The sequence below is a fragment of the Punica granatum genome, chromosome 4 (assembly GCF_007655135.1).
Source record: "Punica granatum isolate Tunisia-2019 chromosome 4, ASM765513v2, whole genome shotgun sequence".
NCBI classification, from domain to species: domain Eukaryota; kingdom Viridiplantae; phylum Streptophyta; class Magnoliopsida; order Myrtales; family Lythraceae; genus Punica; species Punica granatum.
In genome coordinates, this window is record NC_045130.1 from 36,264,483 (window position 1) to 36,292,371 (window position 27,889).

Sequence of the window (27,889 nt, forward strand, 5' to 3'; positions counted from 1 at the left end):
ATAATATATTTTACGTCGTTAGAGTTATGTAAGCGTCCACATCAGCTTTTCATTGTAGGACTTGATGGCTTGATGGCCGGGCCTAAGTGTTAGACGAAATCGAAATTGAGGGACCAATTAATGGTAAATTTAATTTAGGTACTGAAGTGAGGCAACTGAAAAATTTGAGGATCAAAGTGTTAGCGCTCCAAATTAAAAAGGCCAAATCTCTAAAATGGCGAAGCCATTGTCGTCTTCCTAAAATCCCCCTCACAGCACTGAACCATTCCGACCTCATGATTTCACTTTCAGCTGATAGAACCTTTCCTTCGAAGCTCTCGTCCTCCTCAAATGGACTCTGAAGAGCGACCCCTTTGATCAATTTCGCCCTTTGCTGTGAGTAGTTTCTTCATCATCACAAATTTGATTCATCCCCATCGTTGCAATCGAATCATCTGTTTCACTGTTTTACAAGCTTCGGACTCGTGGTTTCTCCGTATCCATACTGATTGATGCCCAGATTTGATGATGATCAACATGGAAAGAACCCGTGAAAGTGCTGAGAAATGTAGGGGTAGCAGTCCGAGGAAGACGGCAAAGGTTGCTGAGACCAGGGAAGGCGAACAAGTAGATAGGCTTAGCAGTTTGCCTGATTCTGTCCTTATTCAAATCCTGGCACTTTTGCCCACTAGAGATGCCGTTAAGACACTGATGATCCCGAGCCTCGGTCGCCTATGGGATCAAACTTTTATCTTGGACTTCGATTGGTGCGCGGCTCACCGTTGTTCCCAGAAACTGTGCAATGACGGCCCTTTCGAGGAACAGTTTGGACGGTTTGTTGCTTTCGTAGACCGTACCGTGATGCTCCATAGAAGCCCGCGGGTTTTTAAATTCCGCCTGAAGATTAACTGTAGCGCTGATTACCTCCAGGATCGAAATTTGCCCCGAGACCCTGAAGAGGATGAAGAGGCTGATAACCGAACACAGTTGATGGAATTACTGGACTCTTGGCTGGAATCTGCAATTCAGAGGAATGTTGAGATATTCGATTTGGATTTCATTGCCTGCGGCTTTCCTGGTTTCTTCAATCGATACGTGTTGCCTCCTTCTGTTCTCCGTAGCAATTCTTTGGTTGAAATGAGGGTGGCCAGCTGCAGTTTGAAATTTTATCCCCAGAGCTGTATGAAGGCACTCAAGTGTTTGTATCTTGAGGATATTATTCTGACTGATGATCTCATCGAGAGTATTTTATCTACATGTCCTGTGCTCGAAACTCTTTCCTTGAAAGATTGTTATGGCTTCAGTAGGGTGAGTTGTGAGTCCCAAATGCTTAAAATGGTAATCGTTTCACCAGATATTCTGTCAGAATGGAAAATTGAGGTTGCAGGCCCATATATCACATCGCTAAGCATCTCAGGATGGATAGAACGTATGAGCCTTGGGAATTTACCATCTCTTCATGATGCAACAATTGATATCTGCAATCAGTTTTGTTGTGTTCCTGATGACTATCTCTTGGTCAAGAAGGTTTTTGAGAAGCTTCATCATGCGAAAGTGCTTACAGTGCATGATCTGCCCATTTTGGTAAAGATTGATTGTCCCTCTCTTTTGGTACTTCTAATTTCCGAGTCTTATCTGGAATGGTATCACGATGAAATATGTTATAAGTTGGAGTATCCACGGCACGCTAATTCTTAACTCTGCAGAGGCATGATTTGAACACTTCCCGTGAACTGTTGGCATTTATGAATTCTCAACTCTGATCTTTAGTATCCAAATGTTGCGACTTGATTAACTGGAAACATGAAAAGGCCTTTTTCCTGGCGTGCTGGATTTTTATCTGCACTGCATCAAGTTTCATCCTGAGTTTGAAAACGACTTTCACATCCAGCTGGAATAAGTTAGGATTTTCTTGCCATACAAGTTCTGTAACTTGCCGAAATATAACCTACTCCGATGAGTAGGATTGCTACTTTCCCACTATAAACATTTGTTTGTGATGTTTATTCATGGAAATGACTGATATAACTCCAGGGTAGAATGTGATAGTCATACTACTCTCTATCAGGTCAAGCTTTTTATGTCTTTCTCTGCGAAACCTTTATGAGTTTTCATCGGTGTGTCAAATCCTTTGTAAATTTTCATCAGTAGGTCATTGACCTAGTAAATCCTGGTCGGTGCAGGTCACGATGATTTGGGAGTTGTTAGGTTGTCAATGTCCGTCCTCTAACTGGCAGTGCTTAGTTCTGAAGACAAAGTTGAACAAATGGCACCTCCCAGGAGTCGCAAATCTCTTGAGGAACTCTCCTTCTTTGGAGACGCTCGATCTTCATATTTTCAAAGGCGAACTTCCTCAGACGCCCGTAAGTTTTATGGGCTAAACACATCCTTTCTAATGCATGCTATGCTTAAAGTAAAATTTATCCTCGTGCACTCATTCTTATGTTTTTTATTCACAAACTCACAGGTACGGGACTCATGGCTCATCTGGTATAAATTTGACGAAGACAACTACTGGACAGCGAAAGACCACTCTTTCAGTTGTTTAAGGACTGGCCTGAAAACTGTTAAATTATCCGGAGACGTGATGAAGGATACCGTCCTCCAGTTCGTGCAGTTTTTACTTGGCAAATCACTGGTCTTGGAGGAGCTCATTATCTTCATTGGGACAAAAGATCGTTCAATTAAGGATGGAGAATTGAAGAAATATAAAGAGAAGGTGTTTCATTTCCCGGTAGCCTCGCATAAAGCTGTAGTCAGGTTTCGCTGAAGGGTTGTCGTTCCTTGGAATGTCTGATCCGGATCGAATCATGTGATCTTTCACCAGAGTGACTATTGATTAGAGCTGTTCATAGTAGTGCTTGGTGTTTGTAAACAATGATCTGGAATCTCAGGAATCTCAAATTCAAAGATGTAATTGTAGACTCGTATTGCAACTTGAGATATGCTTTCTGGTCATGTTTGGTACGACCGAATGGAAAACATAACGGAATTGTGTTTCCGGGGAACAAGGATCTTCTGGTCTGAGATTTGGGCTTGGGCCTTAATTCTGAAATGGGCCTGATAGCTAAAGCCCATTTTAACGGTTATCTGCTCTCTCTCTCTCTCTCGCTCTACGAACCTGAGCAGAGCGGCTCGCCGATAGCTTACAATGGCGGAACCTCTGTAAACGCCGGAGCCATGTCGCTGACGATCTCCTCTCTTCCCTCCGCTCGCCTCTCTCTCGGAAACCCTCCTCAACTTCGAAGCAAACCCACATTCGCAGCTCAGTTCTGGCCTCGTTTCCATGGCCGAACCATTCCGTTTGATGCTCTCAGACCCAGAACCCTACCGGCCGGTCAGGGATTCGCCCAAAAGATTTTCCTGCTTCCGAGAGCTAATCCGGAATTGCTCGGCAGTAGGAATATAGAGTTCCGTTTGAACGCAGAGAGTGATGGAGGAACGGGAGCTGAGATGGACGAGGCAGAGAGAGCGGCGAGGGGAGAGAGCACCATGCCGGAGCGGTTCAGGTACTTGACCAAGGAAGCTCCTGACCCTCCTGTTCGGTGGCCCTTCTTTGTCGGTAATATGCTTTCTTTTGCTCTGTTCACTCATCCGTGGATTTTCTCTTGTCTACACGTAATGGCAATTGAAGAGATATTTCAAAGTTCGTGCTTTTCGCTCCGTCGTGATCTTCGTTCTCCTTCTGATGCAATTTTTTTATTATCCGCAAAGCACAGAAATGCGAGGATTTCATGGTAGACTTTGTTGCTATGCTGCCAAAAATGGTCCTGTCAACTCGTAACAAGTGCTCTCAAAGGGACTTGTTTAGTTTGTACTAGGAGGTCTGAACTTCATTATTTGTGGTTGGAGAAGTAGTTTGGTAACAAGACGGTCACGAACAAGATTACATTGGACGGGAGTTCCGTCCTAGGTTGTTACTGTTCTTGAATTCTATGTGGGGACTCAACTCACTTCCTGATCTTCAGGGATTCATTTCCGGCGAAAAACGGTCTTTTGGGGATTGTTTTGACACTGGCTTTTAGTTGTTGTTATTTTTCCTGGATTGATTGTTGTTAAGATGCGATTGCTCATTTTTTTGGATCTTCAATTGTGTTTTTTTTAATCTATTCTCCGGTCATTGCTGGCCTAACTTCCTTGCTTAAATAAACTCTTGCAGCTGCGGCATTTCTCATATATGCATGGAGGGCAGTTCTGTTCGAACTATCTAACTGGAGGAAAGCTTTGTGGGCAATTGTGGGCCTTGTGGGGTATCTCCTGAAACTCCTCTTAGCCCTCATTTTCCATTTCATTGGAGATCCGGTCACTTCTACAATCAGATTTATCGAGACCACACTATACTCCATTCGAGCATTCTACTCCAGTATAGTTTCATACGCTCCAGTTCCCGAGCTCACCACAGTTATCATTCTTGCATCTTTGGTTCTTGCAATTGCCGAGGCCGTTGTACCTGATGCCGTAAAGAGCCAACCTAAAACTCTCACATTTTCGGGCTTAATAGGTTATGCTGCTGTGAAGGGCTATATCTCGGAGCCCTTCTTCTGGACCTTGCTGGTTGGGATTTATGGATTCTCACGTCTGATAAAGAGGAGAGATGATGTCTCTTCTGCTTTGCCTGCTGCGGCTGTTATGGTCGGAATAGGGGAGCCTTGGGTCAGAGCAGTGGTGATAATCTCATATCTCGCAGTAGCAATGTATCACCATTCGAGAAAGCTATCGAAAGGCAATGTAGCTGAAGAGGAAGTAATGGAGAGAAGGCTCCCATTGCCCCTGTTGGGTGTGGCTTTGGCAATTGGAATTCGTGTTGCTGCTAAATGGGCTGGGTATCGGCATCTGACATGGATGACCGTATGATTGTTCGAAAGTTAGTCTTGTCTCAGGTAGTTTTGAGGGACAGGGAAGTGTATGAACTACTGTTTTGTAGTGCTGTTTCGTCTACATTTTTTGCTACTTTCTGTAGTTAACTTGTCAAGAAGCAAGTTATAGCAATCAATTTTCCCCGTATCGGTCCTGAAGCCCGAACACAAGAATGCTTCTATCTATCGCTGCCAAAATTCGCATATAGCATGAGACATCTCAATCAGAAACACGGGCGGCTCATTCCTGGCAATTGCATACACTTTCAGTCTCAAAATAGACAAAACATTGCAACTCAATCACTTTTGGCTCATTTAATCTTTAATTTAAAAAATAATAATAATGATTCCAGAGTATATTAAAGGTAGGTTCGAAAGGACGCTTTACTAGGAACTTACCAAGGAACTGAGGGCATGTTTGGTTCGCAGGATTTGATCAGGAACGGAATACTCCGCAGGGTTTACGAAAAAGACTTACACGTGAGACGTCGTGATCGATCCATGGAGGGTGGGGGATAATGGGCTTATTATTATCCTTAGGGGCTCCATAGTGGGCCTAGAAGGGGCATATCACGGCCCAAACCCCGCCTCCTTGTCGGGCTAGGGTTAGGGTTTCTCTTGAGCGAGCAAAACTTCTATATAAATCCTCAAGGCGCCTGTGAAATGAGAAATCATCGGCGTCGTCACGCACAGTTCTACCTTCAGCTATGCACTGTGGAGAATTCTTCGTTGCAGTTTTCCATCGTGGGAGGAATGAGCTTGCTCCGTCCTCTACTGAGTTATCGCATGATGCACCCCGGGCTTCTCTGAAGATCGCCTTGATGATGACGGCCCCAATGCTCGTGCTAGAACACTATAGCCGTCCGTGTTGCAGTTCAGCCTTCACTTTGTGAAACCCATGGCTGATCTGTGTCAATTCGACCGCGACATCCCCCTCTCTCATACGAACTGAGGTAAAACCGTTCAAAGGTATAGTTTTTGTATCAAGCCTGTTGCTTGTGCGTGTGATAGGGTTTCTCGATCTGCCTCGACACACCTTTAGCTTGTTTTCGGTCGTAATCACGCCATGGAAACGAGGCTAGTCATGGAGGCAGATAGTGATGCTAATGGCGGTGTTAACGTGGGGGCTGAGACTATTAACAACCTTTTTGCCTCTAAGAACATGCGCTACATATCTTTTATGCTTCCTAGGCAATTGTCTGAAAGTCTTGTCATATTCTTCGGTGTTGTTCCTTAGAATTTGATGCTGTCGAAGAACCGTCTTTTTTTTTTGTGAACTACAAGATCTTGACATCCTACTTGAGCGAGTAGGATAAAGCTTAGATATGAATTTATTCTTTTATTTCATTTTTGAGTCTGAAAAATTTCTAGCATGACACCGTGTCATGGTAATTCCGTGTGAGATCCGTTTGATGTACGCGGGCTCCTGCGCATCACACTGCTCCCTCATGGTTTATCGTGACCCGGTGTCATGCTAGGAGTTACGTAAAGTCTAATGTAGCTATGATGACTATATGCAGCTTTAAATGCCAGTTCTGCTTCAGAGAATTCTTGATTGATAGAGCTGTAATGTATTCTGAGCTCATTGGACTTTTTGCGTCGTAATTCCTGGAGTTCCCTTGGTAAAGTTTTTGCAAAATATAATAATGATTTCTTAAAATCTTGATGCTGGTACAAGATCTTGACATTATACGTGAGTGAGTGGGATAAAGTCTTGTTGGTGGGTATCGGTTTTTGGTTACTTGGCCTACATGTCGTTGGCGCCCCTTATTTAGAAAATAATAATAATAATAATAATAATAATAATAAATGATAGAGCCGTGTCTTTAATTAGGACACAACAGCTCTTTCATTTTTTAATATTTGTTTTTTTCCTAGAAAAAAGGCAATAATGATAGGTGGGTGGGTCTCGACGGTCCACGTGGCCACTTTTCATAGGTGGCCAAGTAACCAGGCCCGGTCTCAAATACCCGGGAAGCTGCAATGGGAGAAACAGAGAGCCAGGATGTCTCGGTTCCTGGGGAGCCCACGAGCTAGGACTCCCCCTGGAGCTACTTTAAATGCCAGTTCTGCTTCAGAGAATTCTTGATTGATAGAGCTGTAATGTATTGTAAGCTCATCGGATTTTTTGCCTCATAGTTCGTGGACTTCCCTTCCCTGTGTTTCATCTTTATCACAAAGTAAAGTTATAGATAGTCATGTTGTTTAATTGCGAAGTGAAGGATGTCTGATGTCGGTGATGCTGCATCCATATGTTGAGGTGTGGGTAGCTCCAAGTTCCTGCTTGCAGGGAGAACCTACTTGGGGTCCACATTCTGTATGAAAATACTGGATCTGTCTGAGGCATCTGGTGAATTCTTGATTGATAGAGCTGTAATGTATTCTGAGCTCATCGGATTTTTTGCCTTATAATTCCTGGACTTCCTTCCCTGTGTTTCATCTTTATCACAGAGTAAAGTTTTAGATAGTCAAGTTCCTGCTTGCAGGGAGAACCTACTTGGGGTCCACACTCTATGAAAATACTGGATCTGTCTGAGACATCTGGTATATGTTTCTTAAGTCTTAACGTAGTATTTTTCTAAATTTGAACCTATTTCCTGTGATATGAATATATTTTGTTTTTTTAAGTTATTTATGATCATGAACATCCAAACCTTGAGTTTAACTGTACTCATGCCCTTTCATGTGGTTGGTATGGAGTCTGACAAACTCATAAAACCTGTGTTGTCATCACCTCCTTCTCTTTCATTTTCCATGGAGACGGGGTTAAACAACGGCACCATATTCCTGAAGTTTTCTTTGGCTTCTACCTTTTCCCTAATGCCAATCCTTTGGATCAGTCTTCTAGTAGGAGACAATGTAAATCTTTGTTTGATAAGCCATCAAAATTGAACAGATATCTGATATGTGTTTCTCATCGTCAGTGCAACAGTTGTCTGTTTTTGTCATTTTTGTTATTCGTTGCAGGGCAGATTCATCCCCGAAACAATATGCATCGAGAAGATTAGAACAGCAGAAAAGTTATTGGCCCAGAGTGGGAGTCATAAATTTCTGAAAACAATTGACAAAGTGCATGTGTACGTTTTCAGAAAGTGTATTTGTATCTTGAGATTTACGACATGTTAATGGTGTTGGTAGGCTCTTGAAGAAACTAATCGTGCATTTCATCAGAAGAAACGGTGTGAAATATTGCCACCAAGTATTCTGAGTCCATTTTAGACCGTGGGATCCTCATGGCGCTGTGCAGACTGTAAACTTGTTCAATGAGAATAATGTTATTCATTTGCCATTCATCTGCTATTTCTCATGGTGTCATTGCTGTTCGAGTTTATTGTCTTGAAGATCGCCTAGTTTACGGGTTTCATCGAACTTGCTCCTGGCTGTAGTGACTCCAAGAATAGACGAAAGATTGCCATCCTCGCACAGTTTAAGAATGTGAGCAGTAGAGGTTTCCTGGCTTGTTCTGGGGTCATCCAAGAAAGGGTCCTCCACTTCCATTCCTGAAGGAGTCATTTCCAACTCCGAAAAATAGATCCAAATGAACCAAATTGGCGGTGTCGCAGCTCCATATCGTGACTCTAGAATGCTAGCATGAAAATGAAAGGGACAACGAGATGAATTGAAACTGTAACAAGTATTCTGTATCACTTCCGAACACCATTCCATTTCAAGGTTGTCTTATGACTTGCGGAGAAAACGCTATTTTTTCCGTCTCTGTTGATCCCGGAGGTACATAAACAATATAACAAGAAGCTGACCCTTCCCTTTTAACAGAAACCAGCAGTAAACAGATTCAAATTCGAAATGTCATAATACGGCAACCAATTCAAACAATGTCCCTATTCTCCGAGCAATGTTTGGTTTTGGAGTAACTTTTTTTTACTCTGTTATACTCATCCTTAATTCAACAAAATAATTATTATTTTTCCATTTTTCTTCATTTTTTTTATTTTAACTACCATTCAATTCAATTTTTAATACTAAATTCTCTCAATTATTCATTATTTTTTTCTACAATTCAACAATATAATAATTATTTTCTCTTAATTATTCATTATTGTTTTTCACTTTTTTTTTGATAAGTCAACAACACAATTACTTTTATTTTATTTTCTCTCTCCACCTTATTATTACAACCCAATTAAATATATATATATATATATATATATAGATAGATAGTTGAAATGCAGTTGAAAACAAGGCCGGCTTTCTAATGCTTCAAACAGTTTATACTAAAATTCAATGTATTCAAACTGCAAAGCTTGCCGTACACTCATACTTGAGCACTATACTCCAAGAAACTAATCGTGCATTTCATCAGAAGATCCTTATTCTACAGGTAGGAGAATTCGGATTTGGCCGAAAGGCGACATTCAAACTAGTAGCTCGGGATTTTTAACAAAAACCATGTAAAGAGAGGTTCACTTTGCTAGGAAAGATGAGCAAAAAAGCATGATCTTTCGAGCTATCACAAGAGTTTCCAAGCATTACTTTATTCACTCAGTTGCATAAAGACAGCAAGATTTTATAGCTACAAGTTGAACATCCATAACAAGAGTTATGTCTGTTTCAGCAAATCCCAAACCTAAAGCTTCCAAAACCATGAGAATGTTCAATTATTCTTCCTCGACGTCTCCTAGGAAACTCAGAGCCTGACAGAACTGTGTCTGCCCCGTATCCTCCTCGCCCTGAACGAAGTAGTTCCTCCTCCCGACCAGCTCTGCAGCCCTCTTTGCGGGTCCCGAGTCCCTCGGGCTCTCGTTCACGAAGCCCCTAGCAATCCTGATCTTCGGCAGCACCTCGTTGATCCTGACCGCCGATAATGGAGTCTCGGAGGAAGATTTATTCGCCTTCTTCTTGTCTTCCTCCGCCTCATCGCTCTTGTACAGCACCACCTCCCTTGGGATCTCCCACCTTTTCTTGGCCTTTCCCTCCACGGTGGTCCCCTGCGATGCCCTCCTCTTATCCGATCGGTCGGCCTCTTCCTTGTCGTTCTCCGGGAATGACCTCTTTCTTGCGGCGCTGATGGTTATCTGATTGTACCTGCTCGGGACGACCCGCCCCAGTTTGGCGGGTTTCTTGGCCGATTTTTCCCCTTCCTTAAACAGCCTTTTTGGCTGGATCGCCGATATCACCCCTTCTTCTTTCTTCGTGGCTCTCTTCGACCCGACTGTTGTCACCGCCTGCTTCTGAGGCTGTGTCTTGGAAACAGTCTTTTGGGTCTTCGGGCTTACGGTGAGGCTAAGGCTCTTCCTCCTCTCCTTTGTGACCTTCAGTTCATCGATCTCTTGGAGCTTCCAGAAGCACGATTTCCTCCGGCTCTGAACCGACATGACCGGAGTGACCTCTGGCTTATTCGATGGCCGTGTTTTAACTGCGGAGGCGATCTCACCTGGCCCCAGGCTGACCCCTCGACGATTAATCTTCGGCTTTGTACTCGAAAGCGGAGCCCCATCAATCTTCTTCTCCTCCTGGGAGCTTCTATTCCCCTGCTTCTGCTCCATGAACTTCGCAGGTACAACCCTCCCACGGGGCGGTTCCGTCGTCTTCGGATTCTGCTCTGCCTTCTCAATGCGGAGAACTTCGAGTCTCGTCGACAGTCGCGAGATCTCCCTTTCAATCTCCTCGATCTCCGCGTCAATGTCCCTGCCGCTCTGAACCTTCTCTTCTTGCGGATCCTTCCACTTAATGCCCTTCAGCACAGGGGAAGGGGAGGCCGACCCTGGCTCGAGGGGCAGGTTGAGATTGAGATTCAGCAGCCGAACCTGAGAATTCCCAACCGGGCCACTGGGGCTACGATTCTCCTTGCTACAATCATCGGATTCCAGCGACAGAGTCAGGTTCACGCAGTCCGGGTTCGACGAAGCCCAGGTGAGCGGCTCTGATTCCCCATGGTCGAACGCGGCGTTGTTCCAGACCTGAAGATCGGGAGCATCGAACGCATCTGGGTATTGAAGAACACTCATCTTCAAGCAAATTTACGGCAGGATCGGATGGGCTGCGGCAGATTATCGATTGTTCTTGCGGTTGTTTCTTGTCCAGTGAAGAAGAGAGAGCGCAGTGGGAGGCGGAGGAAGAATATTTGTGTCCGGGGATTGTATTTGACCGTTGAGGGGGGGAAAAGGAGACGTTGGGGTTTCTGGAGCGGGATGGCGCTATCTCAGCCGTTGGATGGGAAACGGCTCCTATAGACGCTCCGATTTGATTTCAAAGGCTCGTTCGGCTGGGCAAGCCGAAGTGGGCCTGCAAGAGCGCGGCCTCTTCCGTTAAGCTTAAGAGGACTTTGGGCCTTTTCCGTGGGCCCACAGCGAGGAAAGTTGGTAGCAATGGGCCCACTGTGAATAGGCCGTGGGCCCACTTCGGTGACTCTTAGGTCTTAACTGCCGGCCAGCCCCACCAACCCACGGTGTACCCGTGAGGGTGATTGGAGATGGTCGCACGTGATTTTGCTAAGATTTAACTAACAAGGATAGCCCTTCGGAAGGTAAATTTTTTTTAAATGATCCTATCACGTAATTATGTGGTGGAAAAGAACCAATAAGATTACTTTAATTAAGAAAATTTATCATAATTAATCAAGTGATTAGCACTTATTGTTTAGTTTATTGTTATTTAATTGGTGTTTCTTCATGTCACGTGGCGAGGTAGGATAACCGAAATAATCTCTCATTCGGAAGAGATTTCGAAGTCAATATTCGGTGTTCACCAAAAAAACGTCAATATTCGGCTTTGTGCGATCGATTCGAATAACGTTAGTCGCCTCTTTAGTTTTCTTTAGGGGATAAACGGGTTACGGGGCGAATTCTCTACTCAATTGTCCGTACTTGCCTTTGCCATTTGTTTGTGCCACTTACATGGCAGATTGAGTTGGACATCTGACATTTGTTTTTGGTCCCTATTTCTTGGCCCGCCAAACAATATAGTTCTCATTAAGAGTGACTTCAATTTTGTAGGTTGACGCAATGGATGATCCATTGCACCTGAAAAATGGAGATCCGTGAGTTGTGATGGCTCTCGTGCAAAATACTTTAGAAAAAAAAGTGAGAGCAATTTACCCACAAAAAAAAAAAAAGTGAGAGCAATTATGTGAAGATTTACCTTCTAATAAAATCTCCATGGTGTTTTTATTTTTTTACACCATTTACTTGAGTAGTAATTAAAAAGAAAAATCTTCCTTTTTAAGATCGTGGATTCGCATATAGAGGATGTATTGTCTACCGATAACCTCTATGGTAGAATCAGTTGGGCAACAAAAATTGTTATATTGTATGGACAATCTTCTTTCTTTTTTTTTTCTTTTTTCTTTTTTTCAATTTATTCTACATCGTTTGTGATTCGACTTAAGAATTCTAAATTTTATACATCGAAAGTTAATTCAAAGGATCCTTTTTTTATAAGCGCGTAAAACATATGGACTTTTTGTCATCAGTCTAGATATTGACTGTCGTGAACATGGTGCCAGATGGAATATAGAAACTCGACTACACTCGACGAGTCGGCATCCCGTGACAAGATGACATTACCTATTAGAGGTGCAACATGGACCCGAAGCAAAGCTTGCAAAACTGAAACTTCTTTAGAAAGTGAAACGACAGACCACCAACTGATAAAATCGAACATCACGATTTTAACCACGTGTCACGAATATACTGGCTACTCCTTCAAATCAGCCCAATAAAATCCTGAATTTCCAACGAGGAAAAAAAAAAGAAAAACAAAAAAGAAAAATGGATAAGGTAAGTACGCCTTGCTGCCTATCTGCCTCTCCCTTCTCCCTCTCCCTCGCTTTCCTTTCCCCCTGGAAAATCAAAAAATCCTCCGAGCTTAGAGCTTAGAGCTCAGAGCTCACCCACTTCCGTCAAAGTCTTCCGCAGTATGATTGCAAGTTCCCTAGGGAATTGTTGATTCGGCGGCTTCAGCTCCACCAACCTCGTACAGCTTCCCTTTTGCTCCCGACCGGAAATGGCGGCGGTCACCTCTTTGTCCTTCTCGGCAATTGGTCAATCTGCTGAGAGGAGGGCACCTCTCTCGTCGACGCGTGTCCTCGGCTCCAGCTTCTCGGAGGGGCTTCGCTTCCGTACAGGTGTACTCTGTGACCTTGCAGGGGTTAGAGCCTCGACTTCCGGCTCCCTCTTGGTCGTACAGGGCATGTCCACTGCCACGGGTGAGCCTTGTCTTCTCATTTTCCAGCAAATCGAGATTTTGGGTCGACGAGAAAACGATAGAAAACGAGCCCCTTTTTCCTATTACATAGGAATTCAGTAAAATTTCAATCTTGCTCCTTGGCCGCAACCAATTACATCCGTTTGGATTCAGAGTCGAAGTTACTTAGATTTTGATTTTGATTTTGATTTTGATCGTGGAAAAGGACAAATGAGATGTGATTATAAATTTGAATTGGGAAACGTATGTTTTTATTGTATAGTGTGATGAGTTAAAATTAAAGTTAAAATTAAAATCAAATTTCTCTCAATCCAAACGGGCTTATTATTTCATCTTAAAACACAGAATGAGTTGGCTCGTCAAGTGGATGAGCATTGTGTTGACTAAATAGTGCGTAGTTGCCATTTATGGAAGCTCTGATCTGGCAATTATGTGAATTGCCATTTATCTGGGCTTTTTCAGATTTGCCTACTGTGGCTGAGACAAAGCAGAATTTCCTCAAGGCATATAAGCGGCCCATTCCTGGTGTCTACAACACAGTGCTACAGGAGCTGCTCGTCCAGCAACACTTGATGCGGTACAAGAGGAACTATCAGTATGACCCCGTGTTTGCCCTCGGTTTCGTGACCGTGTATGATCAGCTCATGGAAGGGTACCCCAGCGACGAGGACAAAGAAATCATCTTTCAGGCATACATCCAAGCATTGCAGGAGGATCCCCAGCAATACAGGTTTCATGCTTAAAATCCCCTTCCTGTTTTAGATGGTTATTTTGAACCAAGTTTGGTGTGAAAGAGCGGAAAAGAGAATGGTTTGGAACATCGTGAGGAGTGGTTGCGTTACGTGGTGATTTTAGTCCAATACATTCCCATTCCTTGGTACCAAACATATCATTATGGGATGTGCAGATGATCAATATAAAGATTTGCCATATAATGAGAATGATGATGGTGAGATGCATTTGAGATATTCACAAGTAAAGAACTTAGCTATTCTTCGTAGTTATGTGATGGTTAATGGGGACGATCTGCAGAGCTGATGCACAAAAATTAGAAGAGTGGGCTCGTTCCCAAAATGCCGACTCACTGATTGGGTTTTCAACAAGAGAAGGGGAAGTCGAAGCCATTTTTAAGGACATAGCAGAAAGAGCTGGGAGCAAAGGGAGCTTTGGCTATAGCCGATTCTTTGCAGTGGGGCTCTTCCGACTTCTCGAGTTGGCAAATGCCATGGAGCCCACAATTCTGGAAAAGGTTCCTTTTCCTCCATCACATTTGCTATAATTGCCATTCAGGTTGAGGGGATGAAAAGATGCTAAGATGAGATTGAGCTCTAATATGTTGCCAGACTTAATTTTATGCAATAGAGTTGCATAGAATTAATTTTAGATGAGATTTTAGCTCTAAGATGTTGTTCAGAACCTTAGTGCTTGGTCCCTAAATCATCTATATGACTGCAATGCTGGTTTTCATGCGATGAAGCCTAATCGTGGGATTTCAGATCTAAATTAAAGCAACAAAATGTTCCGATAGTCATGGCCTTGAAAAGTTTGAGAAAAGAACTGAGTTTCACTGACAGGTTTTATTGTTTATGTTGTGATACCAGCTTTGTGCTGCTCTAAATGTTAACAAGAGAAGTGTGGATCGGGACCTCGATGTCTACCGCAACCTGCTCTCCAAGCTGGTTCAAGCCAAGGAGCTGCTAAAGGAATATGTTAACAGGTAATATGACTCTCACGACTGTTCCTTTTTTTCTTGTTCTTTTTCTTTTTTTTCCACGTTTTGAACTTATTTCGACTTTGTTACAATGCTTTTATTGGTAAGGGAAACGAGCGAAATTACTTGCAGTAGATGGTTTCCATGTTTGCGTCGAACCATCTAATCTTTTGTACACTAGCCAACTTGGACAATTCTATCAGCTTCCGGTTGAGCGAATAGACAACATCCCAGAATTTTAATCCTAGGATAAGATTTGATGGTTTACGGAAGTAGGATTTTCAATATGAATCTGGTTTAAATTTCTGCTTAATTTGTTGATCTTCTGGGCAACCATAACTTTTCTGACAAAATTATCGCTTTCCCAGGGAGAAGAAAAAGAGAGAAGAAAGGGCAGAGTCCCAGAAGGCTAATGAAGCTATCACAAAATGCGTGGGAGAGTACCAGCACATTCTGCAGTAGATCATCAGTATGTATCTTCTTCATCGGATTGCTGACTGTCTACGTTCAAGATACAGTGCGGTGTCTCTCTTTCAGTTTGCTTCGAGCTATGAGAGTTGGGGCTTGCGTTGTTCTAGCTCTTGCTTCGGCAGGCTAAATATTTTTCACGTATAATTCACGCCATCCTTGTTTTTCTTCCAGAAATGTATTCTCTCATATAAGGAATTTTCCTCTTAATTCTTATTCGAGATGTATCTAGTGCTACTAGAAGTAAATACTTGAATATACAATGTCATGATGTTTCTAAAATATGCAAGAGTTCCAAAGCCCTTGGCTTTTCTATTTCAATTAGTTGCAATACAAGTTTCAAGTAAATTCAGATTTTGGCCGAGAAAATCAAAATAACATCTGATCTCCTTCTCTTGGTTTTCAGATCTATCGGCTCGTGCATCTCATGACAGGTTTGATACCTCCAATGTTCATGCAGTTTGGACATAGAAATCTGCTGAGATGGATTATGTGAAAGCTTGAAAGAACTCGAAAATACAAAAATTGCAACTTAATGATGATTAATAATCGTAAATTTCACGGGTTTATTGACAGTAAAAGATGTAATAGAACAACGACAGAATGCCTTCAGAATGAATATAAACATCTAGAAGTCAGCCTTCCATAGCTTAACTGAGATGAGTAATATCAAATCCATTGGGAAGTTTGAAAGTCTCTGCAGCCCCGAACTTCCTCCACTCTTCCCCTGATGAATGCAAGGAATGGTCATCTCCTTCATCGGCATCCTCCTCATCGGTTTTATGATGGGAACCTGTCGCTAATGGGTTGCTGATGCTCCTGGAAATGCAGTCTTGGGTTGCAAGCATTTTAACTTGGCCCAGCTGGGAGATTTCGACTACCACAGTCTCATCATCAACTGGCAGTGGCTGCTTCCAAGGTTCCCCATCGATCCGCATGTACGTGTGATCAGCCCCACCTTTGTGGAACTTGAACATGATTCGGTGGGCTTGAGCAAGACGAGTCCCATGCCCATTCGGGGCAAGCAGTACGAGCCCATGCCAAGCGTCTCTAAAACCAACGACCTCAATAAGGCCGTCATCTACATATGGTGGAGTAAAGTCTCTCTGCAATTGATTTCAAGTCTGGATATGAGTACATGTACACAATTTGAGAGTGAACTAATTATGAAGCAACGATCAGGTAATGAGAAACTAACATCACAAGATCTCCTGGCCTTTGGAGTTCCCCAGGGGTTTAGTCCTCCAGAAAAGCTTGGCAAGTTCAAGCATATGATCGACCTGATGCTGTTAACAAAAGAACAACAAGGAGTCATTTGTTTCACTCAGGAGTACAATGTTGGCTTGGAAAAGCAACATAAGGCATTCAAATGCTTCATTTATCATTTGGCGTAATTTGCTTGTGCCCGCTATGAACTTAGATTTTCATTTGTATGATACAGATGCATTCCATCAGTAAAAAGTCTAAAACAAGCAGAATTTGATAGAATACGAAATCAAAGATTTACCTGCTAGGTATGCTGAGGTCTTGCCAGTGCCCGTTTTTCATGATCTTCACCTGGGCGAGCTGACCAATGTTCCTGAATTGAAATGTTTGAGCTTTTCATCAGCATAAGCAGATTCAGATTAGAACTTCCAGAATCTAGATGTGGTATTGCGTGATAAAAGTTTCGAAAGGTTAGTTAAAAGTGGATCAAACTCTTGTAGAAGTTTACTTACTCAGCAGCCGGATGAAAGAGAGAAGCAGCAAACCATCCTTGTGTGCATCCGAGCTTCATGTAAGTACTCTGCAAGAGAGAAACATAAGGTCTGAGGAAGAACAAAACTCTACTACTTATTGATTGGATGTTCATAAACTACTTCATCGATACCTGGTTGACCAGTTGGTTCGTAAATTTTTCAGGATGCAGCTTGCGCTCGGAATGGAATGCGTATGATACCTGAGCGTCCATTCCTGTTAAAACACGAAGATGCAAAGGAGATAGAGATGGGAATGTATAGGTCCATAGGAAACTGTATATAGCATGTGTTGTAAAAGCAATTTACGAGTGCTACGAGCAGATTGCTATCATTGTTTAGGAAGAATTCGGTCTTACCCATGCTGAAGTAGTTCCAGAATCCGCCTCGAAACGTGTGATAACCTTCCTGTGGGTCGATCCAACAAGCATATGTACCAGATGGTTAGAGGACGGTGGTTGTCTATTGAATGTAACCGTTTGAGGTAAGAAGGTACAGAAGGCAGTAGTATAGCATTCTTGCCATGCTCAGTTCGTCCGTTGTAGAAACACGAGAAAACGCATGCAGAGAATGTGGCAGGTCAAGGGGCGCAATGGGATCGAACGAACCCTCTTTAGGAGCCTTCATCCGCATCAGAATATGCCAACTGCGTCACTCATTCGTGATCAATTTCAATAATGAACTGCCTATCTTTTGTTATAACAAGTGAACATATACAGTCGCAGAAGTTGAAGTCGTAAAGGCAAGCCTTACTTGTCAACGTTCATTTCCTTTGCCTTCATGACTTGGTCGAGGAACGTCTCCACTGAGCAACGGTCTGTCCCGGGGTTTCTCTTCCCCTGTTAAAGAGTTAAGCTCTTGACATGAATTACGCTTTCACAAATGCAAAGATATGGATATCACACAAAACTGGACAATTCAATAAAAAGAATGAACAGCATCAAGTTTGATTTCATGCGGTGATACGAAAGATTCGGCAATTCCCTACCCAGCCAAATGCAAATGGGAGGTTGTTTCCGGTCCCGAGGGGCATGGTAGCAACTGGAGGTGGAAGACGTAATTTCAGATCACAAACGACTCCAAGAAGCCAACCTGCTGTTCCATCTCCACCAGCAACCTAGGCATGAGAAGTCCAAATTTCCCTAAGAATTTCATATACAGAACCATATCGAACAGAAGCGAGATGCAAATGCAATTATAGAATTGTAGGTAATTAAATCGATTGACTCACGATAATCCTCAGTCTCTCCTCGATTTTGGAAGCGAGCTTGTCCCCTTCGAGCTTCAGTCTTTCCAGATTTACATAAATCATCCGCAACGCCTTATCAGGAGCCTGTTGCGTCAAATCAAACACCTGAAAAATTCGAAGTCCATTGGGCATCCATCGGAAAACTCAGTGCTTAAAATAAAGAACATCTTACGAGTAAATCTACCTGATGCTCACTTAGAAGGGTCCGGTAAGTGACGAGGAGGTCGCCCCCGAGCTGACCCCCACTCTTTGAGTTGATGAACACCAATACCGGGCATATCGGGCAATCTGCATTATCAGTATCGATCTCTGAACCGGGCAAAAGAATGTATGTGGGAATATGAAAGTTTCTCAAAAATCTTGAGTTCGACGAAGATGAAGAAGTACAAATGGCCTCCATCTGCAAGGTGACGTAAACGGCAGGTTGAGCGTGAAGGCTAATTTAGAGGATTAAGGTCCCGTAAGGAAAACAATAGTCAACAAGATATTTTCTGGATTAACTGACATTTGGTTATCTGGAAAAGCACAGGCAACTGATCATCATTTTAGGTTAACTTTGTATCGTTACATACAATTTTCCGAAAAATGGCTTACAACTTATGGCTTTAACATAACCACCATAATCATATTTTCTCCACCTTTGCTGCAACCGCATCCTCCAGAACAACCATCACCATTGGCTGGAACTCGAGCTAAGTCACCGGCATCCAATGCCGGATGCAACCTCCATAAGGTTGGGTTCCCAGTGGCATCATTGGAGTCGGGCAGAGCTCCGATGAGGACACTGGTTCCAGCCAAGCTCCATTGAGGTCTCCAATGGCGGTGCAAAGCGGCCAACCAGGGCGGTCGGCATGTCATCCAACAGAACATTGTCTCGGTGTTCCATATCCATTAAAACACAAGATGACTATTTTCGCATTACATAACCAAACATAAGACAATGAATTCATTCCATAGGAAGACCATCTACGGGACAGGACTGACCCCAGGAGACAAAGCACGAACATCAAACAACACTCGCCTCGTCTCGGGACTCTGAAGATATATGGACTAAGTTGCCATTAACAAAACTAATGTATTAGCTCATCGCTGATTCAAGAAAATGGCACAGGACAAGGAAATTAAATGTAGAGTCTTGTCGGTTGAGAAGCTGCGACGGAAGCAGGTCCGAGGAATTCGAACTTACCTCGAAGAAGAAGAAGAAGAATGGAAACGTAATCGCAGGAAATGAGATGTTCTGTATGCTCTGTTTCTCTTCCCCTTCTCAGTTTGACTTTTCCAGCTCAGGAACGCGAGGATGAGGGCGTTGACTGCAAGAATCAAAACTTAATTATAGATAGATAGATATAAGGGAGCCAGAAAATATTTTCGGAAGGCAACATGTAAAACTATATCAATATAATTTATGAAACTATTAGTGCGGTTACCTTTGACATCCACTTGCAACTTTTCCGTATGGCGTAATGAAAGTAAAAACTCGGGTTTTGATATTATTAATGCTCCGTTTGGTTTCGCAGTTAAAATCACAAAAATTTTAACTTTAACTTTAACTCAACACACTACACAACAAAAATACACATTTTCCAAGTAAAAATTTTAACTTTAACTTTAACTCAACACATTACACAATCATTTGTCCCTTTTCACAATCAAAATCAAAGTTACTTTAACTCTGAAACCAAATGCGCCATTAATATTGCGTAGATTTTATCTCCATAATTTTGCGAATAGCAAAAAATATATATGCCAAATTAACAAAATTTCCTTTACTGCATTAAATTGAAGTTTTAAATTGTCGTTAGATTTTTGGAGAAATTCTTTTATATAGGAAACATATTATTAAGTACAGTGAACTAATTAAATTAGGCAGATTAAAATATTTAACCTTACAATATCTAAAAAAGACAATCTTGGGGCAAATCAAATTGTGAGAAATCTAGGGGCATTTTCATATTTTATGGGGATAAAATTTTGAAGTTTGATTATTTTATGCATGTATATATCTTGATAATATTTTGGAAATATTGGCCGAGGGAATTGTCCACCCTCAATCGCTGGTGCCTCCGTCACTATATGCATGTAAGTAACGTGATGATGAAGTAGAATTGGTCATACGATGATGACAATGATCATGTCCTGAAGAATAAGTCAGGGCGAGGAAATTGCTCCGCTGCTTCTCATTTCCCTATCCTCCTTCGCACGTATATTAAGGACTCCTCCGGGTTTCAGTCACCTTTCAAAAGAAATTGGGTTGATTATGTTGAGAAAATAATTGGAGTATATAACAAGATTAGGCTTTACCATCTTAACAACTCGAGTTTTTGAGATGAACATAACTCGAACGGCTTATCGGGACGGCGAAAAATTTACCATCTCCAAATTTTTTTCGCGTTGATTACGGAGTCGAGGCGTATTTTACATTATGACGATCAAATGTAGGCATCAGCGGATAATGCAGGATCTTATGTCCTGTTTCTTGGACCGTGGTTAGGGATCTTGACCATTCCCAAGCCTTTGGCGGTTCTTGTCAGAAGATCGCAAAACCACGATGGAGTCCGTTGCACCTCCGGCCATGGAAGACTTTCGGTTAGAACAAGACCGCCTCCTACTGGCCGGTCAGCAGCCTAGGAAAATGCTCATGCATCTGACGGCCCTGGCCGAAGAGCTTGCCTGACAGGACAGCCATGACAAAAATAGGCTGGGCCAGGCCCATATTTTGGAGAAGGGGCTTAAAGTTGGGCTTTGATTTGTATGGGCTTCAGCATATGAAGTCAAACCGTGCCCAGGAAGTGATTAATCAGATGGTGGCCTACACATGTTAAGGCTTTCTCCGTTCCACGCATTTGCGAAAGCGATCTAAACTACTCAAACTGGATCAGAATGAGGATTCAGTGCAGCGATACTTTTTTTTTTTGATGTGCATAATGATATTCAGAAGTTCAATGGGTCTCTGACTAATTCATTTTGAGCCGGGTCGGCTCATTAAGAAATAAAATTCTTTTACCGTGGATTTTCTTTATTCATAATCAAATCCAAGATCTTATTTAAGGGGAATAAATGCTAAACCACTTAAACTAATTCACTCTGGTAGTGATACTTGCATTTAGGTTTGATATAAAAGAGTATGAATTTGATTCCTATAATAGATTGATTTCCCATTCCCCTTGATTTCCTTTTTTCTTATTCCTTGTTATGATCGCGAACCTCCTTTTCAACTGGAAAAAGAATGCTCCTTTTGGCAACGAATGAAGATACAATCATGAGAGATCAAGTCTTTAGAAAGAGATTCATTTTTCCTCGTGGATGGGTTGATCAATTAATTCCATACGTTGAGAACGAAACAAAAAAATATTCATAAGAAAAGTCGAAAAAACACCTACAATAGTGCAATTGTGCAGCTAAATTCCACTATTTCTCTCATGTATTCAATCAACGCAGTAGTGTTTAATGAAAAAGCTTAATTAACCTGATAGGTGGTGATGGAACTCATTCTTGTCACGTTCGTAGATATTTTGTTATATCATTCTTGTGGACAATTCAGCATTCGACATATGTTACGATCTTTTGATACCTACAAATGATGATCAGTACATTAGTTACGTTAGTTATCTTAAAGATTTGATTTTTCAAGGTACAACCTCAATTTGGTCGAGTTCCGTGTGGATGACGGGTCTACGCATTATCTACGCGCATGTAATCTCCGGATAAACTATACTTATTGTTTGCTCATATTAGCTATATTATTCACCCATATCAGTTAATTAATCGTTATGCTCACGTAATGGAACTTGCCATGCAAATTCATTGAATTGAAAATAGTGACCTACGTCGGATACGAAGAGATAATAATCTGCATGAAGAAGGATTTAATAATGGGGAGGAAAAACATTAGCAGCCCCACGTACGTACGTACTTGGGCCATATTTTATTGCTAAATCCATCTCCCTACCCAAAATATTTTGCATGACATATATATGATCTACATACACTTATATTTTGTGGTCTTAATTTCCCATATAACAAAACCATCCGGTATTTTTCAATGGTTGTTGGAGTAGAGGACACCTTTCACAACCAAAAATTTAACAACATTATATAACTACCCATAATTTTATCTTACACATAGACAAATATAATATATATATATGTGGAGTCAACTCTGAAAACGTAAATAACCATATAAGGCATGCCCATGCACAAGCAAACCCTAGATATGCGACAAGTTAATGCCTGAACTGGCTACCCACACATACTTTATTTATAAAAATTCATTCATAAAGGGTCTTGGTACAGTAGTACAAGGCGTTATCCGGAACCAAGAAGTTCTGGATTCGATTTTTACCAGTGGGATTTATGTGTCAATTTATTTATCTTTATTTCATTTCTTTAAACTGGACCTATGTGCAATCCTTATTACCGAAAAAAAATTCATTCATTATGTATTAAGTTCATGGAGTTTAATTAATATATAGCCGGAAAATATAATTAACAGCCAACGTTGAAAATCTATTGCGTAATGCTTTCCATATCAAGATCTAGAAGGCATAATCATAGCCACAGAAGGGGAAATGGAGGATCGTCATCTGTTCAATTTTTTATGGAAATTTTCAATGGGATGAATTTGTTTATGTCCATTTGGTGCAAACATAATCCTTTTTTCCTATTAATTAAGAGGCCACGATGGTATTGTCACACAACCCAGAGAGAGATACATGCAATGTCCTCCCGACATCGAACAAGGAGACAACTATTCTTAAATTACTGTGTACGTAATATGGATTATTCACCTATTATTTAAATTTTCCTCAGTAAAAAAAATAATTGTAGAGTAAAAATATTTGCGGGAAACACATGTAGAATAGTTAGAAATCTGATTTCATCAGCATTTGACCCTCATGAACTGTGGATCCGGACAAAACACAATTGATGTCGTCCGTCTTATCATAGACTTCTAGATTGTTTCTTGCCAAGGCAATGGAACATATTAATTAGAAAATATATAAGGTGAAATTCTTTGACAAGCAATCGAGGTACATTTGTGTTAATCCTTAGTCTCTATCATATAGGTCTAATCAATGTTCTCGAGAGTACAAGGAACTAGCTTTCCGTAGCTAGCTGGAGACATTGGTAGATCTAGAATACACAATACCTTCGACACGCAAGTCTGTTTAAATTATAAATGCATCAATTCTTTATTGAATGTTGAGAATTATTATTTCACATTGAAATATCAAGAGTTTATATGTGATTGAGTACCACCACTTATATGTATGCATGCTCACTCGAGTATGTACACTCACACCACTTTAAACCCGATATCGAGAACAACTAAAAGTGTGCATGTGTAAGTCCTCCCTCCCTTGAGCACAAATAATTGTTCGATCGCAGATTGATCTCCTTACGTTGATAGGTTTTTTCAATTTATGATGGTTTTTCACTTGATGTTTTTGACTTGTGAGGCAAACATTAGAACAAGGAAGCTTGATGAGGGAAAGGAAACAATACAATATTATTTGACCGAAACAATTAAAGCTTTTTATCTAAAAAAATGTTAGATGGAGGGTTGATGAAAATGAGCACCTGATTTTCAATGGCTTTGAATTATTGGGTTTTATTCCCAATTTTTCCTTGCCTTTCCACACCCCCACAACACAGACGGACAGATAGATATAGAAAAGAGATTTAACAAAAATACATGTGTCAAAGTGATTTTGCAAAAGCTTGTAAGAGCTGATCATCTCTTCTTGATTTTTTTAATCTCTCTCTCTCTCTCTCTCTCTCTCTCTCTCTGTTGTGGATATATTGGAAAGCGGCAAACTGTTGCAGCCTAAAAGGGACAAATGTCAGACTCAGGTGAACAGAGATTGGGGCCGTTGACTTTGTTTGTTGGGAAGTGGAGGGGACACTTGGCAATGTTGGCTACGTGGCTCTATCATAGTGGTCTGGTTTGAAATCAGTTCCTGATGAAGAAGCTCCTCAAACTTCAACACGTTTCACTGGGATGACATGCTAATTGTACCATCAGTTTAACTCCATGTTGTCATGGTTGAAACAAGATAGCAACAAAAGGCCAGCCGAAAAGATCAAGAAAAAAAAATTACCCGAAAGACTAGTTAATAACTTAATAAGTGATCCAACTTGTATATCTAGCCCACATTCTTATATACTATATAATATTTGCGGCAAAATATAGTATATATGTACGTAGAAGCATTGAGGAGTGAGGACTTTATATATCACGAATAATTTTCAGCTTTTTATGTGATGTATCATTTGTTTTAATTCATATATAATTTATCTCCAGAAGATTCGGGGTAAACCGAATTCAAGAAAACATCAGAAGTACTATATATATATATATATGAAATTGTGTATTGCTTCTATTGAGGGCCGTCATCTCATAATGGACTTCGATTCAACAACATATTGATGCGCTGAGTATATATATAAGATGGTCGGCACGAAGTGGAATTATCATTGGCATATACATCCTGGAACTTGAATCCCAAAAGATCAAGATTTATGCTTTTGAACTCATTCTTGTTATGTCTTACTTAATTGAAGAGCTACGATGTCGACTTATTAGTACATAATGGAACATTTTTGGAAAATATGTGAACTTTTTTTTTCGGTTACAATAAGAGGTTCATGCCCTAATACAAGGAAATAGAAAGGAAATATAAATAAAGGGGCACGAATAGTCCCACTGATGAGAATCGAACCCGGGACCTCTAGGTTACCAGGTGAGGGTATTAGTCACTGCACTATACCCCTTTCTCGAAAATATGTGAACTTTATATAACACCACAGAGAGACAATACAAGAATAATTATCGCTTCATCCGAAATTCTTTTTCAACTTTCCAAGTAGGGAATGACTCGGGATTTCGATTGAGGGGGACTAACTCTTTGAGAGGTTACAAAATGATAATGCTTCTGATTTAGGATGGATAAATATAAGAATTTTTATAAAAAAAAAATTTGGATCATAATATATAAATTTCATTAAACATTAAAATTTTAGGAAAGGCCACAGCCCCTTGGTTGTTTTCAAGTATTCAATAACAATGAAGAACCCTTAAAAAATCCCTAGAAAAGAGAGATATTGCTGCTGCGGCCTTACCCGAGTATTATTGTATTAATTCAACAGTAAATCGTATATATATCTGCTGTAACCGAAAAAAATCGTATATACATAACTTGTGCCGCAAACAGTACCAAACAAAATAATTCTCGTCCGTAGAAATATACGTAGAAATGGACCATAGCCGACGGGGACACGTGGCAGGGACGGCACCAAAACCATTTGACTTCCCTCAATCTTGTCCTTCACTCCTTTCATGGCCCCCACGACTCTATATATAACCTCAGAGCTCACTTTCCCTCGGACAACGAAAGTGCACTTCTCTCCATTAACAAGATCAGTCAGAAACACAATCAATCTTCTCTTGGCTTCTTCCCTTTCCTTAACCAAAAAGGGTACATAGTTTTTCCAGACACCCTAACTCACAGGGGAAAGAGGAGATCAAAAGATCATGGGGAGAGCACCTTGCTGCGATAAGAATGGCCTCAAGAAAGGTCCTTGGACCCCCGAGGAGGACCTCAAGCTCGTCAACTACATCCAGACCCATGGACCCGGCAACTGGCGAACCCTTCCCAAGAATGCCGGTAATTGACCCTGTACTGTTTTCTGTTTACTATTTGTGTGTGTAGCTAGCTAGGGTTTCTCGAGGAGTTGGTTGGAGTCGGTCTTTCATTCGTCTCAACGAGATTTCCTCAATTCGTGCTTGCAGGGCTTCAGAGGTGTGGGAAGAGTTGCCGTCTTAGGTGGACGAACTACCTCAGACCCGACATCAAGAGGGGCCGCTTCTCATTTGAGGAGGAAGAGACCATAATCCAGCTTCACAGTGTCTTGGGCAACAAGTAATAATTTGATCTCCCCCCCCCCCCCCTCAATAGTCAATTCTTTATTCACATCGCTATTATAGAAATATTATGATCCTAATCAAATATGTGCGTTCTTTTATTTATATGTTAGGTGGTCTGCCATAGCTGCTCGCTTGCCTGGGAGGACGGACAATGAGATCAAGAATTATTGGAATACCCACATCAGGAAACGGCTCCTCCGGAGTGGGATCGACCCGGTGACTCATGCCCCGAGGCTTGACCTCCTCGACTTGTCTTCTATCCTCAGTTCGTCCCTCAGCTGCACGAACCTTCTCAATCTCTCGAACCTCTTGAGCACTCAGGCCCTCTTGAACCCGGACATGCTGAGGCTTGCATCCACAATCTTGTCGCTCCGAAATGAAAACCCTGACTTACTCCAGCAGAATTTCCAAGAAAATAACCTTTGCAATAGCTCTCAACCACAACAAAATCACTTTGAGACTCCAGTCCCACCGTGCACCACCACATCTAATGCTCCCTGCCCTCCCCTCCTAAACCAAACCCAACCCATGCAATCAGATATCGAAGACTTCCTGTCCAATTTCGTGAACCCCCAACGAAATGATTTTACGACTCCAATGTTGAGCGAGAACTTTGTTTCCCAGCCAAGTTATAATCCCGCTGCTACTGCTCCATTGGAGAACATGAACTTTCAGCTGAACAATGGTGACCAGAACCTCCGCGTCGACTCCATTATATCTACGCCTTTATCCAGCAGCACTCCATTAAATTCATCATCAGCGTTCGTTAACAGCAGCCCCGAGGACGAGAAGGAGAGCTACTGCAGCAGCTACTTCAAGTTCGATATTCCGGACAGTTTGGATATTAGCGATTTTATCTGAATATATACATATGTATAATAGGAACAATCAATTAGGGCATCAGTACTATACGTTGATGGTTTTTGTTTGGCTGATGTTAATAGTTGAAATTCTTTGTATTATGAATGAATAATTTGGACGTCTTTTTTTCCTCTCTTTTTGAGTTAAAAAAAAATGTGGCTAGCTCCTCCAATTTTTTCCAAACTAAATAAAAAGATAATTTTATTTAAAGAATAGGAATATATCATCCACCGAAACAAAAAGAATAGGAATATATCGTAATAATATAAGTAAACCCAGATTCATATATAGGCAGGATAATATAAACGCGTGATATATATCTGACCTCTTTAAGGGATCGGTGCAGCCTTTTTTAACCATCGGATAAATATTTTTTAATTGAGCCCACAATACAAAATTGATATTATCATTACGGCGGCGAGAATCGATCCTTCGGGAAATAGTAGAATTTATATATATAGACTTACATACATAAAAATTATTAGATCAAATTAAAATAACATAGATTCACTTTAAGATCAGAGAAATCTAAACACATTAGCAGGGGACTAAATAAATTTAGTTTGATTTAGAAAAGGCGCTAAAATTCCGTGAGATAAAAGTCCATTATTTATTTCCCCGACATGGAATTTTCATTCCATTTAATATTTCAGAGAGATGTTTACGAGCACTTTGAGCAAGCAATATATTCAGTAGACCTAGAAGAGTATTCCACGCAACATTTATTGCACAAGGCTCATCTTAGTAGTTTATGAGAATACACGAGATAATCCCTTGATGGTGTGCTTTCTACATAGAAAATTATAGTGGCAGATTCCTGCTCCACAGAACTAATTGATCAGTTATAAGAAGATACATATATTACTGTTCATATATATATATATATAACTCCAATTAACAGGCACATCCAACATTATCTCTTCAATCCATCTTCTTCCA

General features: G+C 41.3%; 6 protein-coding genes, 2 long non-coding RNA genes and 3 other non-coding genes across 17 annotated transcripts; 9 read left to right on the forward strand and 2 right to left on the reverse strand.

The window, feature by feature from the left end:
* The first annotated feature begins 239 nt into the window (after window positions 1-239).
* LOC116204881 (putative F-box protein At1g49610) lies at window positions 240-2,937 on the forward strand. 2 transcript variants are annotated; one of them, XM_031537235.1, is made up of 4 exons: window positions 242-375; window positions 500-1,563; window positions 2,163-2,342; window positions 2,447-2,937. In XM_031537235.1, exons 2-4 carry the CDS (start codon window positions 505-507, stop codon window positions 2,747-2,749), a joined length of 1,542 nt encoding a protein of 513 aa, XP_031393095.1. In that variant the 5' UTR covers window positions 242-375; window positions 500-504; the 3' UTR covers window positions 2,750-2,937. The 2 variants fall into 2 exon arrangements, with proteins under 2 accessions (XP_031393094.1, XP_031393095.1); XM_031537234.1 differs by having other exon boundaries at window positions 240-1,563.
* Window positions 2,938-2,989: 52 nt separating this feature from the next.
* LOC116204882 lies at window positions 2,990-4,983 on the forward strand. Its single transcript, XM_031537236.1, has 2 exons — window positions 2,990-3,541; window positions 4,139-4,983. Exons 1-2 carry the CDS (start codon window positions 3,034-3,036, stop codon window positions 4,831-4,833), a joined length of 1,203 nt encoding a protein of 400 aa, XP_031393096.1. The 5' UTR covers window positions 2,990-3,033; the 3' UTR covers window positions 4,834-4,983.
* A 500-nt stretch (window positions 4,984-5,483) lies between these two features.
* LOC116204883 lies at window positions 5,484-8,135 on the forward strand. Of its 2 annotated transcripts, none has more exons than XR_004156416.1 (2): window positions 5,484-5,804; window positions 7,322-8,135. It is a non-coding gene; the product is annotated as an uncharacterized LOC116204883 (long non-coding RNA). The 2 variants fall into 2 exon arrangements; XR_004156415.1 differs by having other exon boundaries at window positions 5,484-5,788.
* Window positions 5,618-5,767, forward strand: LOC116206466. The gene has a single exon (XR_004156699.1). It is a non-coding gene; the product is annotated as a small nucleolar RNA snoR134 (small nucleolar RNA).
* LOC116206492 lies at window positions 6,330-6,422 on the forward strand. The gene has a single exon (XR_004156721.1). It is a non-coding gene; the product is annotated as a small nucleolar RNA Z223 (small nucleolar RNA).
* LOC116206511 lies at window positions 7,516-7,622 on the forward strand. Its single transcript, XR_004156738.1, has one exon. It is a non-coding gene; the product is annotated as a small nucleolar RNA snoR97 (small nucleolar RNA).
* Window positions 8,136-9,276: 1,141 nt separating the features above from the next.
* On the reverse strand, window positions 9,277-10,949 carry LOC116202354. The gene has a single exon (XM_031533878.1). The coding sequence runs from the start codon at window positions 10,799-10,801 to the stop codon at window positions 9,452-9,454; it is 1,350 nt and encodes a 449-aa protein (XP_031389738.1). The 5' UTR covers window positions 10,802-10,949; the 3' UTR covers window positions 9,277-9,451.
* A 1,607-nt stretch (window positions 10,950-12,556) lies between these two features.
* Window positions 12,557-15,498, forward strand: LOC116204705 (protein THYLAKOID FORMATION1, chloroplastic). The gene is made up of 5 exons (XM_031536932.1): window positions 12,557-12,999; window positions 13,461-13,728; window positions 14,031-14,247; window positions 14,600-14,715; window positions 15,078-15,498. The coding sequence occupies exons 1-5, from the start codon at window positions 12,798-12,800 to the stop codon at window positions 15,169-15,171; spliced, it is 897 nt and encodes a 298-aa protein (XP_031392792.1). The 5' UTR covers window positions 12,557-12,797; the 3' UTR covers window positions 15,172-15,498.
* Window positions 15,499-15,684: 186 nt separating this feature from the next.
* On the reverse strand, window positions 15,685-19,505 carry LOC116204704 (diacylglycerol kinase 5-like). Of its 4 annotated transcripts, none has more exons than XM_031536928.1 (12): window positions 19,349-19,505; window positions 18,347-18,562; window positions 18,145-18,267; window positions 17,902-18,030; window positions 17,667-17,752; window positions 17,436-17,559; window positions 17,273-17,321; window positions 17,048-17,130; window positions 16,896-16,963; window positions 16,685-16,756; window positions 16,376-16,463; window positions 15,685-16,283 (listed from the first exon to the last, which is right to left on the reverse strand). In XM_031536928.1, exons 2-12 carry the CDS (start codon window positions 18,560-18,562, stop codon window positions 15,828-15,830), a joined length of 1,494 nt encoding a protein of 497 aa, XP_031392788.1. In that variant the 5' UTR covers window positions 19,349-19,505; the 3' UTR covers window positions 15,685-15,827. The 4 variants fall into 4 exon arrangements, with proteins under 4 accessions (XP_031392788.1, XP_031392791.1, XP_031392787.1 ...); XM_031536931.1 differs by having other exon boundaries at window positions 18,347-18,450; window positions 19,349-19,486; XM_031536927.1 differs by lacking the exon at window positions 19,349-19,505 and adding an exon at window positions 18,801-19,324.
* LOC116204706 lies at window positions 16,460-17,654 on the forward strand. 2 transcript variants are annotated; one of them, XR_004156394.1, is made up of 2 exons: window positions 16,460-16,983; window positions 17,080-17,654. It is a non-coding gene; the product is annotated as an uncharacterized LOC116204706 (long non-coding RNA). The 2 variants fall into 2 exon arrangements; XR_004156395.1 differs by having other exon boundaries at window positions 16,460-16,954.
* Window positions 19,506-25,567: 6,062 nt separating the features above from the next.
* LOC116204966 (transcription factor MYB41) lies at window positions 25,568-27,063 on the forward strand. The gene is made up of 3 exons (XM_031537363.1): window positions 25,568-25,829; window positions 25,955-26,084; window positions 26,200-27,063. The coding sequence occupies exons 1-3, from the start codon at window positions 25,697-25,699 to the stop codon at window positions 26,948-26,950; spliced, it is 1,014 nt and encodes a 337-aa protein (XP_031393223.1). The 5' UTR covers window positions 25,568-25,696; the 3' UTR covers window positions 26,951-27,063.
* Window positions 27,064-27,889: the final 826 nt, after the last annotated feature.

Coding starts and splice junctions, on each gene's coding strand:
- LOC116204881 (XM_031537234.1), top strand. CDS start 505: ATGATGATCAACATGGAAAGAACCCGTGAAAGTGCTGAGAAATGTAGG. Junction 1,564..2,162: donor TGCATGATCTGCCCATTTTG/GTAAAGATTGAT, acceptor TGGTCGGTGCAG/GTCACGATGATTTGGGAGTT. Junction 2,343..2,446: donor GCGAACTTCCTCAGACGCCC/GTAAGTTTTATG, acceptor ACAAACTCACAG/GTACGGGACTCATGGCTCAT.
- LOC116204882 (XM_031537236.1), top strand. CDS start 3,034: ATGGGCCTGATAGCTAAAGCCCATTTTAACGGTTATCTGCTCTCTCTC. Junction 3,542..4,138: donor TCGGTGGCCCTTCTTTGTCG/GTAATATGCTTT, acceptor AAACTCTTGCAG/CTGCGGCATTTCTCATATAT.
- LOC116202354 (XM_031533878.1), bottom strand. CDS start 10,801: ATGAGTGTTCTTCAATACCCAGATGCGTTCGATGCTCCCGATCTTCAG.
- LOC116204705 (XM_031536932.1), top strand. CDS start 12,798: ATGGCGGCGGTCACCTCTTTGTCCTTCTCGGCAATTGGTCAATCTGCT. Junction 13,000..13,460: donor GGGCATGTCCACTGCCACGG/GTGAGCCTTGTC, acceptor GGGCTTTTTCAG/ATTTGCCTACTGTGGCTGAG. Junction 13,729..14,030: donor GAGGATCCCCAGCAATACAG/GTTTCATGCTTA, acceptor GACGATCTGCAG/AGCTGATGCACAAAAATTAG.
- LOC116204704 (XM_031536927.1), bottom strand. CDS start 18,839: ATGGTGATGGTTGTTCTGGAGGATGCGGTTGCAGCAAAG. Junction 18,031..18,144: donor AGGAGAGACTGAGGATTATC/GTGAGTCAATCG, acceptor TCTCATGCCTAG/GTTGCTGGTGGAGATGGAAC. Junction 16,757..16,895: donor CTCTTTCATCCGGCTGCTGA/GTAAGTAAACTT, acceptor ATTTCAATTCAG/GAACATTGGTCAGCTCGCCC.
- LOC116204966 (XM_031537363.1), top strand. CDS start 25,697: ATGGGGAGAGCACCTTGCTGCGATAAGAATGGCCTCAAGAAAGGTCCT. Junction 25,830..25,954: donor AACCCTTCCCAAGAATGCCG/GTAATTGACCCT, acceptor TCGTGCTTGCAG/GGCTTCAGAGGTGTGGGAAG. Junction 26,085..26,199: donor CACAGTGTCTTGGGCAACAA/GTAATAATTTGA, acceptor TTTATATGTTAG/GTGGTCTGCCATAGCTGCTC.